Below are 15,011 nucleotides of genomic sequence, written 5' to 3'. Positions count from 1 at the left end.
TCTAGCTAAGGTCAAACAAGGTGATATTGTGCCTGGTTTCAATGTTCATACTAAAAGCAGGTGTCCTTTTTTTGGTAGACATAGGGCCACATTTTTCATGTTTTTGTGCTTTTTGTTGGTGATTTAGCTGTTAAAAATAGCCCCTATGCATAGTTGAATGAAGTACTGTTGTCTAGTGTTCCTAAGTGCAGGAATGCTATGATGTGCTTTACAAAGCAAATACCAGTGGTAGGTAAAGTTTGCTCAGGCATGAGTTATAGTGCTGTTGGCTGCAAGTTCAATGTTCATGAATCAACACTATCTATTAAACAAGGTTACATATTGATCAGTTTGCAAAAATGTTGCGACCAGAGGCTTCCAAGACCCTAACCCTATATTTCTCTTATGAGCAATGGTTCAATATTCACTAATGCACTGTTCACAATGACTTTATAGAATATAGCTACTAAGAATAATGAGGTTCAATTTTAGGTAGGTAGGTAGGTAGGTAGGTAGATAAATCGATGCCCACAAGAACAAAAATATTAGAAGAAGATAAAGTAGAAGATGAGTGATTTCAACAAATTTTTAGAAGCTAGAAAGTAGATAGAGGAATCTAACTAATTTAGCAAAATGGAGGAAGCTACAACCTGGACAAGAAGGGTGCCATTTGTCTCTTGCAGAACCCAAGAAAAGCTCTGGTTTTCAAAGCATAAATCATCATGTGATGGGAGGTTGGGGGATGGGAGGTTGGGGGATGTGAACTGCAGAGCTGAAAACCAGGGCATTGGTTTAAAGTCCTAACATGATGTGGTAGGATCCCTAGTTCCCCATCTCTGTCACATGCAACCTAGGAACTGTAGAGATAATGGTAGGTATCAGAAGAAACCACTTAAAGAGATAAAATAAATGCATCCATGAAGCAAAAACAAGATGCTGTTAAAAAAAAAAAAAAAAAAAGCAATCAAAAGATAAGAAAGAGCTTTTGGGTCTTAAAAATAGGGCAGCAGAAAATTTTAAAAATATAATATTTTGAAAGACAAAATGAAGGCAGTCTTTCAGAAAGCAAAATGAAAAGAGTAAGAAAATTGTGGGGGAAGGAATAAAATTAAAACATCAATCACACATTTTGATTAATACCAGGTCCAGAAAAAAAGAAGACAGAAAATGGAGGGGAGAAAAGTTATCAAAAGGGGGGAAAAAACACTTTTCAGAACCGAAGGACAAGAATCTTCAGATTGCAAGGCCATCAGGTGAACAATCCTTTGGGTAAAAACCCACACCAAAGCACGTTGTCATGAAATTCTGGAACTTCTAGGGGAGAAAAAAAATCCTAAAAACTTTCAAAGCAACACAACAGGTTACAGTTAGAGTATTAGTAATCAGAATAGATTATCTCAATAGCATTGCTGACATCTAGAAGCTACCAGAGGTACTTTCAAAATTTTGACAGATAAATCAATTTCAGCCCAGACTTCTGTACCTAAACTGTTATTTAAGACAAAGGCATTTTTAGAAATGCACAGATTCAGATGACTTCTAGGGCATTGTTGCCTAGAGAGTCACTACAGGATGTGTTCCTGCAAAATGAGAAGGAAACCAAAAAAAGAGAACATACTAGCCATAGACGCTAATTTAGGAAGAACCCAGGCATGGAAAGCAGCCAGACCAGATTGGAGCAAGGGTTCAGAAATGATGTCGCCGGTGGGGAAAAATGGAACTAATGTATTTAGGATCTTGGCGTATTTATTGATGGGCATTAAATAGAGGTATTGCAACATGTGGGATGAATTAGTGATGGGTTCATGTACAACCAGGAAGATGAAAAAAATTGAGGTAATAATTAACTCCAGGAAAAACAGAGGGTTATATAAAAAAGAAGGCATGGTCATAGTGCATAATTTGACCCAGCATTGAGCGATATTTGCAAAACTGTGATAACACAAACACTGACTTTTGATTTACTTTAAATTACAAAAAAACCATTTGAAGCACAGAGAAAAAGTAAATAAGAAATGTATATGGGAGCACTAAACCTTTATTTCCCATGGTAGAAAATTAGGATACCTAAAATTGATAAGTAAAATAAGAGTAGTATAAGCACACCCTGCCAGTAATTTATGGGCATTAGTGTTTTGGTAGCAATTTTACAAAAGAGGCAGAGGTAGTTTTTGTAGAACTCTTCCTTACACACCCTAACTGGTGAAAGGCAAGGGCTCAATCCTGTGGATGTCAGGAACAGAGGCAAACTGTCCCCAGTCACTGTTTTCAGGTATGGAGACCACCCCAGACGTAGTGTCAAGCACCTTTCAGACAAGGGAAATCAAATTCCTGTCTTCATTTATAATCATGTATAAAGAGCAACATATTTTCTTTCAAACTCCTTTTCTCCCAGATTGCTTCCCAGAAGAAACACAGGAGAAAAGAAGAGCAAACTGACATTCAGAATACAAACTTTCTCACTGGACCAATTTATGATTTCCTAATTATTTCCCTGCATGGAGGATCTTTAAAATGATCAAAAGACAAATGCATTTCTTAGTAAACTCTACATTCTGTTGTCCTAATTTTTGGAGGGTAAAGAAAGGTTGTGTAGGATGTCTGTTTCTTTAGTTGATTTGCAATCACTGGAGAAATTATAGGGAACAAAGGAAAAAAGAGCCATAAATACAAATGAATTCCTTTTATACGAGTTGAAAAACCACAGGATATGCTCCATTTTTTAACACTCCAGGTGTGATCGGAGATTACGTATCCACCACAGGAGAGTGGAGAGTTAATTAAAATTTTTGCTCCTACTCAGAGAAAGAAATGTCTTTTTGTTTGATAAGCAGGCTGGCTTCTGAGTGCTGTTGGTGCTTTCTTCTCTCCTCACTGGAGTGTCACAAAAAAGCAGATCAAAGAAAGCCCCCCATCCGGATATGTTTCCTACCACCTTTCTTAGCTAATGGACTTAAAAGTGTCTTTCACTGACAGGCTCATCTCGTATTTTAGAAATGCCATCTCTTTACTATATTGATAAATATGCAAGAGGGCTATGATAGATGCTCACGGAAAATCACATTTAACATTAATTAGGCCAAGACCATCCCAGATAGTTGGAGTGGGAGAGTCTGGCAGAGTGCAACATCTCACCCCTACCATTTGTATTTTACTTGTCAACGCACCATGTGATGGCCAGAAATTAACACGTGAGATTGAACCTTCAGCTCTCTCAAGCAGGGGTACGTTTTGTTGTGTTTTCCCTTTTGCTTTTGGTCTTTATGATTCGGTACCCTCTGGCTGACATCTCCTATCCTGAGGGGGAAAAAAATGTTTGGGAGAAATCCCGCTGTTTTTTTTCTTTAAGAGAGTGACAAAATGAAATAAAACGGAGCAAAATAGAAGCAGCCGGTTTGCAGTCTGTCGAAGCAGGCAGGTTGGGCTGCAGCAGGGGTCGTTCATTGTCTCGCAGCTCTGGGTGCCCACAGAGAAAACCCGGCCCAGGATGCAGCCACCAATAAAAGGACTCCATTCTGCCACTCAGGGCTTTGTGAGGCGCCAAAGCTTGTCCTGGTTGCCATGGCTACTGTCTGATTGTGGCGGGGTTGTCACAGTGCTTGATAAAGTGGGAAGGTTATTCTTGATAGGCCCAAGTAATCATAACCTCGCAAAGCTTGAGAGTGTGGATTTAAAATTGTTTTTCCTCCTCTCTTTAAACTGGGAATATGGGGATGGGGGCAGGGATTCTCAGGATAAAGCAACCTCAGGGCTCCTTCAGCAAGTGGTGAGCGTGGCACGCAGCAGGAGGAATACAGGCTGTGCTCATCTGGAAGGGAGGCATGCGTGTGCCTGGAGGCCAGGCAGAAAGATGGTTACAACTGCTGGGCCATCTCTGGCCTGATAGGGGCTTCAGGGAAGGGACCAGAATGGCATTCTCTCCTGGCCCCTCCTGTAAACAGATTATTCTTATACCTCTCTCTCCTTTCCCCCCTTCCCTCCTCCTTTCCCCCTTCTTTTACTAAGTTTCCTTTTTCCCTTTCCCCTTCTCCATTTTTGCCCTGTCTCAGTCCACTTGTGCTACTATAACAGGATACCTGAGATCAGGCAATTTATAAAGGACAGACAGTTCTTGGCTCCTGGTCCTGGAGGCTGGGAAGTCTAAGGTCGAGGGCCTGGCATCTTGTGAGGGCCTTCTTGCTGCGTCATCCCATGGCAGAGGGGCAGAGAATGGGGGAGAGAGCAGGAGACTGCACTTGTAGCCTCAAGCCCTTTGCCTGAGTTGGTATTAACCCATTCACAAGAGTGGAGCCCTTCTGACCTAAACACTCCCATGAGGCCTCACCATTCAATGTCGTTGCATTGGGGATTAAGTTTTCAACACATGGAAACTTTTTGGGGGACACATTCAAACCTTAGCACTTTCCTTCTTTTCTCCCCTTGCTCCGTCCATTCCCTTGCAGTGCAGCAGAATTTCTAACAGAGCTGATCCTTTAAAAAAATTTTTTTTTTCTCACATGGAGAATGATGGGAACACTTAGATTTGAGACAACAGCTGATACATTCTGGCCACAGAATTACAGACTTTTCTTTTGCCAGGAGGGACCTACATGATTACCTAGGCGGTTGTTCTCAGACTTAGCTGTATCAGGACTATTGGGAAGGGCTTTTTAAAACACAGATTCTGGGGCCCTACTCCCAGAGTTCCTGATTCATCAGGTCTGGGATGGGGCCCTGAAAATCTGGGCTTCTAACAAGTGCCCAGGTGATACTGATGCTGCCAGCTCGGGCCCCATGCTTTGGGAACCACTGACATAGGCCAGTACCCATTTTATACAGCTGAGGAAACTGAGGCTGCTGAGGGATAAGTTAGTCGCCAAGGGTTCAGGTGACTTGATAGCCACTCTGGAACTGGTGTCCAGTTATAGAAGCTTTAAAAGCCATTTGAAGAGGCAGGGTAGGTAGGTTGTTCATCGTCTCCCTTCCATCCCACTCACCCAGGGTATCCAGATGAGCTGGTTTTGTTCCCAAAGGGCCGCCAGCAGGATAGCCACTCACCACACATGGCCACCTTCTGGGTGGAGCACTCCAGACCACGGTCGTGTGCGCTGCCTCTGAGTTAAGCCGACCACAGACCTTGGCACTCTAGGCCTGGCTTTGCCTTCTGATTTTTGCCCCAGGAAGCCTGCTGGGACTGTGGCTGGGATCTCTCCCACCTCTGCTGGCATTCAAAGTCTCATGGCCCTGCCAGAGAGCCCTTAGGTTTTCAGTTGCTGGCATATTTGTGCTGTTGCCTCTGCTAGCCTGTGAACTCCAGGGGCCAGGGCCGTGCCTTTGCACCCACCATGGCTCTAGAGTACCTGATAAATGAACTTTGTGGGCATACCGGGTGGAAGGAATCTGGATACACGATTGAGATTTTCGGAAGCCAACTACAAGAAGCCAAACTATGAGGGATGGGGAGTCTAGTTACACACAGGGCAGGGGTGGGGGCTATACTTTCAGTGTTAGTGAGGAGCCCAGAGTAAGAAATGAGGCCTGTTGCAGTGAGAATGCCTACAGAGGTGGAAGCCAGTGCTGGGGCCTCACATCAGGGCTCTCTCCCTGTGCCAGCAGGGGGCTGAGTTTTGTAATTGAAAGACAAATGTTAGTTCCCCCAGATCCTAATTTGAAATAAAACATGGCAGCATTCATTTATCCCTGCAAGGCAGGGCACATAACACAGGCAAAGCGGCTGCTGCATGTGCACACACATGTGGATGTGCATGTGTGTGTTGCTACTGTGGCTGGACACAAACGACTTGATCATTTGTCAAATGTAAGTGAACTCCTCACAACACACTCTGAACTCATCCAGAGCAGCACGTGTAGTTACATGCCCTGGATACCGCTTAGGGGCGCAACAATTATGCTCCGTCAGTGAAACTCACAGGAGGCTATTTGTCCAGATGAGAATCAAACAAAATTAATGGATTAATCTTTTGGCTCTAATTCCTTGCTGACATCACAGACTGAAATGGGGCCCAGAAAGAAATCCCATGTTGGCAGTTTGACTCCAAACTTTTAAAATCTTCAGCAAGCATCGGAGCAGGAGCCTCTGAGCGGCCGGGCACCGCCACTTCTTTTCTGCGTTGCTGGATCGGCAGATGGAATAGTCCCCTCGCACTGCTTGGGAGTTGGCTTGTGGCAGCAGCAGCCCTAATGCTGGCCTTGTTCCCCCAGGGTGTCGAAGTGCAGACAGACTACGTGCCCCTGCTGAACTCGCTGGCGGCCTATGGCTGGCAGCTCACTTGTGTGCTACCAACTCCCGTCGTCAAGACTACCAGGTAACAGTAACAGTAATCATTAGGATTCTATTGAACACTTCCTCTGTGCTAGTCATTGTTCCTAATGAGCACCCCATGTCTATAAATTATTTAATCCTGTGCAAGAGGCTGGTCGTTATGTAAACTTTCCCACTGGGAAGCAGCAGAGCCAGAATTTCGCATTCTTAACCACCGTCACCCAGAAAACTCCCCTGCACCCCTCTTCCCACATAGGGGGCCCTGTGAGTCATTACTGCCCAGCATGTCAAAGATGAGCTGCTCAGACGGAGGGGGTTCAGAGCCTCCAATGCAAAAGAAATTCAGCACCTACTATGTGCCTTGTGCTAGGCTAGGTAGGTACTTTATATATAAATAACTCAGTCCTCAAAAAGAAAAGAAAAATCCTGCGAGGTAGAATTGTATTATTATTACACCCATTTTGCAGCTGAGGGAAGTGTGGCCAGGGAGGTTGAGGGCACTGGTCACCAGCCCCAGAGAGGGACTGTAAAGACCTGCCTTTCAGGCCTTGGTGCGGCATTCCTTACAATTTCAGGTTCATGCTCATTTGTCCACTCTCAGATCTGCTTACGCTCCCTTGAGCCCAGTCACAGCAACCATAAAAGGCCCTCCATCTATATGTTGGGCTTACTATCCAAATCAGTCCTGCCCTGTGGGGCTGTAAGCATGGATATGATTCCCATTTTGCAGATGAGGAAACTGAGGCTAGGGGAGGCTTGGTCACATACTTAAGGCTACCCGCCAGTAAGTGGCAGAAACTGGGCCTAGAACCTCAGTCTGCAGAGTCAGGCACTTTTTCTGGAGCAGGCCGCCTCTCTGCTGACCAGCAGGGATGCCCCCCCACTGTGGCTCCCAGAGCTCCACCTTTCCCAAGCCCTACTGCATATTCACCACTGCAGAGTGATGGACAGCATGGGGCAAGGCTGGCAACCAGGGTGATTGAGAGTGCAGAATCCCGGTGATAACTGATGTCTTTCCTAGTCCCTCCTTTGGCTCACTAGGATCCTCAGATTCCATGTTAGGTCACAGTGGGTCAGTGTACCATGGGGAGCCAGTCTGTGGCCACTTTCAAGCCCCTTGGCCACTGGAAACCACCATGTTCTTTCTCAGCCAAGACTTCAACAGGCATAGGGCAATGCAGTGGTGTAGAAAGAACCCTGGATTTGGGGCCTGAAGACTTGAACCCAAGTCCTCAGTCTGCCACTTACCGTGTCGTGTTGGTCAAGTGACAGTAGCTTCTCTGAGTTAGTTTCCTGGTCAGTTTCCAGAGGACAAGACTCATAATGAGAATGTATTTGAATGTGAAGGCCCAGCTGGTTCTGAGCCATCTAAGCCCAGGGACTACAGACAGGTCTGTCTGTCTCAGACCTTCACACCTGCTAAATAATCCTTCCTAATCCTCCAACTCCCTGTTCCTTAAATGACCACTTATGGTGGAATGGAGAGTGCATGGAACTGGGCAGATCTGTGTTTGAATCCTCACTGTGTGATCTCCAGCCTGCTCTTGAGCTGAGCTTTTGTTTCCTTCTATAAAAGTGGTAGTCGGATTCTGTGGAGCATTGAGGTGAAGCTTAAATGAGCCATTATGTGTGAAATCACCCAGCCCAGCCGCTACACAAAATAGGTGCAGAGCAAATATTAGTTCTCTCCCTCCTTTTTCTTAGAGACTTTGTAGCTGAATGCAGTAACATGTAAAGACACTTACTTACAAAACAGAGATTTAAGAATTGCAAATTAAAACCACAATGATATATAGCCTCACGCTGATTGGGATGGCTGTTATCAAAAAGACAAAAGATAAGTGTTGGCAAGGGTATAGAGAAAAGAGAACCCTTGTACGCTCTTGGTGGGACTGTAAATTAATATAGCCATTATGGAAAATAGTACAGAGGTTTCTCAGAAAACTAAAGATAGACTTAGCACATGATCCAGTAATCCCACTTCTAGGTATATATCCAAAGGAACTGAAATCAGTATGCAGAAGAGGTGTCTGCATTTTCATGATCTTTGCAGCAATATTCACAACAGCTAAGAAATGGAAGCAGCTTAGGTGTCCTTCATCAGACGGATGGATAAAAAAAAATGTGATATATACACACACACACACACACACAATGGAATACTATTCAGCCTTAAAAGGGGAGGTCGGGGACATTCTGTTATTTGTGACAAGGATGAGCCTGGAAGACATTACGCTAAGTGAAATAAGCCAGGCACAGAATGACATACCTTATACTCTCTCTCATATGTGGAATCTAAAAAGGTTGAACTCATAGAAGTAGAGAGTAGAATGGTGTTTACCAGAGGCTAGGGAGTGGGGCAGATGGGCAAAGGAGAGATGTTGATCAAAGGGTACAAAGTTTCACTTAGGAGGAATAAGCCTTGGTCATCTATTGCACAGAATGGTGACTATTACAAACAATAATGCCTTGTATATTTTACAATTCCTAAAAGAGTAGCTTTTAAATGTTTTCACCACAAAAAATGCTAAGTATGTGAGGTGATGGATTTGTTTAGTAGCCTAATTTAATCAGTCTACATTGTAAACATATATCACAACATCACACTCTACCCCATAAATATACAATTATTATTTGTAAATTAAAAATAAAATACAAAATCATCAGAAGGGTGGAAGCAGGGGAAAAAAAACATGGTGATCTTCTTTACAATATTTCTATCATCTTTAAAGGCAGCTCTGGGGTCCTGCCTTCCTGGGAAGAGAGTATTCACTGTATTGTAAGATACGAGCTGCCCCTCCCTCGCCTGTTCTGTTCATGTGAGCCAGAGTTGGTTAACAGGCACTGCCTTGCAGGGCCTGCCTGGTGCTGCGCAGTCTTTGCTGTGCCTGCAGGAGTCATGCATGGCTGAGACCCTGGGTGCAGCCATGACCTCTGCCCACGGTCCTGTAGCAGCTGGAGGGCTGAGCTCATCACCCAGGTCCTTATCTACCTGCCCATCATTACCACAGACAGATGTGGAAGAGGCTCCTGCCCCTTTGAGATCCACTGAAGCAGCCAGTGTGTCCTCATTTGGCCAAGATGCTGTTACTTCCCATTAAGGGAATGGGCATGTCCAGCTAGGAAGCTCACTTTGTAGGGATACCCAAAAAGCTTTTGTTGGGCATCCGAGGTAGCCCCTTGGAAGCAAGGCTGGATGGCCTGGGCACGGGAGAGTAGAGCAGGCGCCTCTTGACTTGTCATAATCCCGTGGGTGGTCTGCTTTGATGAAATTAGGGATGGCAACATCTGCGTCAGGTTTTGGGTTCCTCTAAGGCATAAAGTGGCTCATTCTCAGCTCCGTGTGTTACAGTGAGGGGAGTGTATCCACCAAGCAAATTGTCTTTCTTCAGAGACCGTGTCTACCTCAGAAAATCAAGAAGAAGGAATCGAAGGTAAGAGACTCTGATGGCCTTCCTACGTTTTCCTCAGCAGGGCTTCATCTTCAGTGGATTTTCTGCAGCATTTGAGGGGGTAGCCTGCTCTAGCTTCCAAGGGCTCGCAGAGCCCAAGGAACACCTGAGCCCCTGGCAACCTGAATCACATCTCAGGCTGCTAACACGGGACAGCCAAGGGGGCTGGAGTGCCTTGTCTGCCACTGTCCTGCTGGGCAGGCCAGAAGGATGGAGAAGAGAGGCTCTTCTGGAGGCTCCAGCCTGCCAGATACTCCCACTAGGATGAAAAGAAGGGCACGAAGTCAGTTGCAGCCTGACCACAGGGTGGGGATGGCTTGAGTTCATGGCCAGCTTCTTTGTGTCTTAATCTCACTACCAGCTAGTTGGAGCTCTGGCCTGCCCTGTTAGATTCCTTAGGACATTAAAAGTGTGGTGACCTGGGCAGAGAGACCCTGCCAGAATCTCTTCATGACAGGCCTAGACCCAAAGGCCTCCGTGTGACAGCTGGTGATGCTAGCCGTAGCCTGTGGCAGCAAGTCCTCAGGCCAGGCTGTCCTCAGAGATGCCCAGAGCCCTTTTCCCCCCCTCTCTGGACTCTGAACTACCCTAGAAACACAGTCGCAGAGACTGGCCTTCTCAGAGTCTTCTCTGTGATTCCTGAAGGTGAGCACAAGGGTTGTACGAGGTGCAAGTGTCAGCAACCCTTGTGCCAGATGATTCTGATGCTTCCCACCCCGCCCTGAGCAGTCTGTGGTGCTTTTCCTGAGGACGTTTTCACCAGTTGCTGGGGAAGAGGCCAGTGAGTCGAGTGGACCCACCAAAGCCTGAGTCAGGCATCACCTGGATTCAGCTCACTGTACCTTTGACGGCTGAGGCCACATTCTCGGCAGGGCCTGCCTGACCTGCTCAGCTCCTCACTCTTGGCATCACCCCTGCGTTCCTCACGTCTTTGGACACAGAGCCCTGGGAAGGAGCATCAAGCAAATGAACAGATTGGAGCAGCCCCTCACCAGCCAACAACTCCAGGGGGAGCCCACTTGCGGAAGGAGTGCCAAGGCAATGGTGACTTGAAGCCAGATGGGCTGGAGTGTGGAGGAAGGTCTTTATCCAGGCTCTGAAGGTGTAATGTGACAGGTGATGGCACAGTGGACCAGAAGGCAACTGCCAGCCCACCATCAACCACCAGGAGCAGGCAGCCACCAGCTGGAAGATGAATCAGCTGCAGAGCGCTGTCAGTTTCAGCTCAGTCACAGGCTCACAGGGACTGCATGCATTCAGCAAGTGTGACATTCAACACGCAGTGCACATGAGGGCCCCTGTCAGATGCTGACAGACACCCGCGGCAGCCTTACAGAGGGGAGATGGTGCCACCTTTGCCTAACAGCTTCCTGATGGTGGGGCACACAGATTCCGAAGGAGAGACACGTGGTTGGATGGTGGTGTGAAGGTCATGGCATCGCATGCAGGGGGACAAATCAGTGGAAACTTGAGTAGGCAGGGAGATTTTAGAGGTAGATTTATAAAAGCTGTTGTAATAAGATAGAACTGACTTTCCTCAGGGAAAATTCAGAGAGGATGGGACTCACTGTTCTTGCAGTCAGTAAAAACTTCTCATCCCAAGCAGCTGTACTCATCTGGGTGGACTGCTTTCTCTTTCCATGTACCTAATGATTTCCTGCCTCATTCCAAGACTGTAGGTGACTGGTGTGGAGCACTTGTTCTACACGAGACCCTCTGGGTCACCTCACAGATGGGAGTCCTCCAGCGACGGGGCTTCACAGCCAGACTCCTTGGAAGAATCTTCTGCACTGGGTGTCCCCTCCTCACTCCTCAGCTGACACGGGTCAGCGTCCTGCTCCCACAGGCCTGTGTCCCCTGGTGACCGAGTCACTCCATCTAGTCCTCATGATGCCTGAGCTCTTGCAGCCCTGATGCTGGGACCACCCCCACTCCCTGAAGCAGCTTTCTCTTGGTTCTTTCCCACCTCATTCTCCTGGTTTCCCACTAAGTTCCTCAGGGTTCAGACCCAGCCCCATTTCTCCCTTCACTCTTGCCTCTTCCTTAGAAAATCTCTTTTACCACCTCTGTGCCAGTGACCATTCCGCCTGCATTTTCAGCCCTCACTGTGCCCCAAGACTCCAGCTCCATCCATGCTGTGGCTCGAGCAAACCTATGACTCTCCCCCTCCCCATACCTGGCCCACCGCCACCCTATCTAGAGGAACGGCATCACCCCTTAGGGGCTGTCCCTGCTGACCCTCCCCTCTCCTTCCCCTATATTCAATCTATCCTTAAGACCCATCTGTGTTAGGTCCCAGAGGCTCTGGAATCCCTCCACTTTTCTCTACCATCACTCGCCTCAGCTATTGCAGTCTCCTAATAACAGATCTCCCCTTCAAATAGGTTCTCTATTCAGAGCCCAAGTGATCTTTTAAAAAGGCAACTTGAATCCTGTCATCCCACTGCTCAAAGGAGTTCTAGTTTTGTATGACTCTGAAGACAAAGATGGAAATCAGTACTGTGGCCCTCAAGGCCCCGAGGGATCTGGCCCCTCTTACCTCCTCTGCCAGCCTCCCATTCTCTGTGGCCTCCAGCTCTTCTATGTCCCCTCTACCAAGGACACTCTCCTTCTTTCTAGCTCTACTTGAGCATCCTTTTCTCAGGACAGTGCTGTCTCCTTTTATACCAAACCAGACTCCTTTGTACTACACTGGAAAAGAACCACGTTCTCTTCTTCAGAGCTCTCCTCTGGGCTTTTAGTTATTTGTGATCATTATTTTATCCTTTCCAGACAGAGTCAGACATAATCTCCACAAGAGCAAAGCCCTTTTTCCTGTTGAGACCTTTTAATTGGTGCTCAACAGATACTTGTTGAATCAATGAATGAGTAATCAACTTCTGAGCGAGGACCTACGTAGTACGTCCAGCATTACAACTTAAGAAATTGCAAGATTGGCACGCCAAGGATGTGGCATATTTAGTCCTCTTTCAATCAGCAACATGGACAGAATTTTCTAATCAAGACTTTTCAGCACTGGAAAGAAACCTCTGTGTACGTGTGTGTGATTTTCAAGGCAAATATTAAACTCCTTCAAAGGGAGTAGGTGGTTTCTACAATTCAGGGGAAGACTTCCTTCCAGCTCAACTACTTGAAGTGGACACATAATGGGCAGTTTTTAAAATATGCAAATTAAATCCACTGGCTCCTGCTGACATGGAACTCTGGACACACACTGCTGTAAAGTGAAGCGTTTCTTTTTTTCTTTTACACAGTTATTTCTGAATTGGGCAGCTAATTGGATTTGGTGACACACCCAACTGCCACAGATGCTCTGGCTTGGGAAGGCCAACTCGGTGCAGCCTGTTTCATCTGCGGCTTGCTGGTTAAGCTCAGAGACTCCCCCGGTCCTGCTCAAAACATGGAGTCCATTCCCCAGGCTGGACTGCCTGCCTTTAAGTGGTGTGGATGTTAGACCCCACCTCAGAGGCTCAACTGAAATCTGGCACACTCCAGGCCTCCTCTTGCTTTCTGAGACGTCTCCTTTTTGAATTGTTGGGATCTGAAACAGTTTTTGCTGTTTGTTTTCTACCGTTTGTGTTCTCGTTTTGTATTATACCAGGAGATCAACAAGATGTGATCTTCTACAGGAAACTGGATATGGCCAGGCATCCAGAGGAAACTATGGAAGCTCTGTTGTTTATTTAGCAAGAGCAGCCCCTGAGAGAGTATCTGGGCTCCTATTACATGGAAGGTCGAGCAGGTGGTGGAACTGTCCTCAGCAGTACACTGCACAACAGCAGAGGGCGCTACTCACATGAAATACAATATGAATGGGGCCCTGGAGGTGTGCACCGCAGCCCTGGAGGCAGAGACCACCATTTTAGAGATCAGTAACTTGAAACTCTGATTCATAACCTGCCTAAGGACTGAGAGCTAACAAGTGCCAGCACTAGGATTTGAACCTATACTATAATGCTTTGACATTTTGGCACTTAGCCAAAACAATCACCACTTTTTTTGGCAACAGTAAAACTTCCTCTGACTTCCCTGAGAGCTGACTGCCTCTCGGAGTACTGTATTACACAGGTAGGCTTCACTGGTCTTTTTCTAAAGACATGTAAAATGATATAAAATGTGAAGAGGCTCTGACTGTTTTGGAACATCCATTAAAAAAAAAAAAAAAAAAAAGGAGAGACTCTTACATTTGGGCTGGATTAGCAACAGCAGCTGCCTAGCACAGGGCAGCAGTTATGAACCATAACACGTGCCCGGAAACTATGGAGGCTTGGTGGAGGCAGCCACGGTCATGCTGAGGGCTAAAATCAGTGGCCGCCTCTGGTGGGTTTGGAGCCTTGAGATGCCTGCCTGGCAGGCTTGGATGAAGGAGGAGGTGGGTCTGAGACACCGCTTACCCTACAGAGCAATTCCATTATTGGGATCCTCACAGTTTCGGTGGAAGAAGCTCCACCCATCTCCTAGGGGAAGTCTGCAGCTATAGCATGAGACATTTCAAAAGAGGTCAAAGGAGAAACCCATCCAACATTGTAAGGGAACTCATTTGGGGATTTTGCGGGGTACGGGGTGGGAAAGGACCAGATAAAAGTTAAATCCTAACCTCAACATGTATTTCACTCATATTTCTCTACTTTAATGGAACATTCCATTACCATTCTTATCTAAAAGGTGCTAAATCCAAGAATCCTAAAATGTATTAAATCTCAGAATTCTGTGTCTAGGCAAATGTTTTATCTGAGGAAATAGATCTCTACTGTGGAAAACTACGAAAATGGCAGATTTTTAAACATTTACATAGCACATTTTTGGTTTTTCCTAGCAAAGCGCTCAGAATGATTTACAACATGGTAAAGCCTTAAGAAATCATTTCCCACTGATGGTGCAACTGCATTCCTGGGCTCCCTTCTCGAGCCCAGCAAGAAATCATAGGAACAGAGAGCTCCCTTTTTCTTTCAATTATATAATATCCAAGATTTAAGTGCCTATTTGGTGAAACCAACATGATGCAGCTGAAGCACAAGGCAGTGGCCGTGGTGGGAAGTGAAAACTAAAACCTTGTGTGCACTCTGGGCCACCGAGATGAGAAATTCAGATCGAGAAACTTGGCCAGTCAGCGGCGGAGCTGGGGCTCTCTTGGGTGGTCTTGCTCCAGAGATTTGGTGAGACCCTGCTTGTTGCCCAACTCTATTACTGGCAGGGTGACCTTGGGACTCTGAGCCCCTGCCTTCCCTGTCACACCAGGAAATGCTTGGTTGCAGGCTGGGCCCCCTGGGAAGCGGCCTCTGAGATTTGGGGGGAAGAAGTTTTTAGAGGGAGTTACT

General features: G+C 46.4%; 2 protein-coding genes across 10 annotated transcripts in view; one reads left to right on the top strand and one right to left on the bottom strand.

The window, feature by feature from the left end:
• The window catches only part of OXNAD1 (oxidoreductase NAD binding domain containing 1), a 91,212-nt gene that overhangs the window by 20,015 nt on the left and 56,186 nt on the right, over positions 1-15,011 (bottom strand). For 2 of the 6 annotated variants that reach the window (XM_025375072.1, XM_025375068.1), the window contains one exon: positions 8,563-9,952. The exons of 2 other annotated variants lie outside the window; for them this stretch is intronic. The gene's annotated coding sequence lies outside the window, so the exon portion shown is untranslated. Of the gene's footprint in view, positions 1-8,562; positions 9,953-10,515; positions 10,639-15,011 lie in introns of those variants that run through there. 2 more of the 6 variants (XR_003118055.1, XR_003118056.1) reach the window with 2 other exon arrangements.
• RFTN1 (raftlin, lipid raft linker 1) overlaps positions 1-15,011 on the top strand; it is a 202,248-nt gene that overhangs the window by 185,092 nt on the left and 2,145 nt on the right. For all 4 annotated transcript variants that reach the window (XM_025375063.1, XM_025375064.1, XM_025375065.1 and 1 more), the window contains 2 exons: positions 6,181-6,284; positions 9,594-9,675. In XM_025375063.1, coding sequence (XP_025230848.1) covers positions 6,181-6,284; positions 9,594-9,675 — 186 coding nt within the window. The remainder of the gene's footprint in view (positions 1-6,180; positions 6,285-9,593; positions 9,676-15,011) is intronic.

This window comes from Theropithecus gelada, chromosome 2, assembly GCF_003255815.1.
Source record: "Theropithecus gelada isolate Dixy chromosome 2, Tgel_1.0, whole genome shotgun sequence".
Lineage (NCBI taxonomy): Eukaryota > Metazoa > Chordata > Mammalia > Primates > Cercopithecidae > Theropithecus > Theropithecus gelada.
This window is presented reverse-complemented; position numbering and strand designations above follow the sequence as displayed.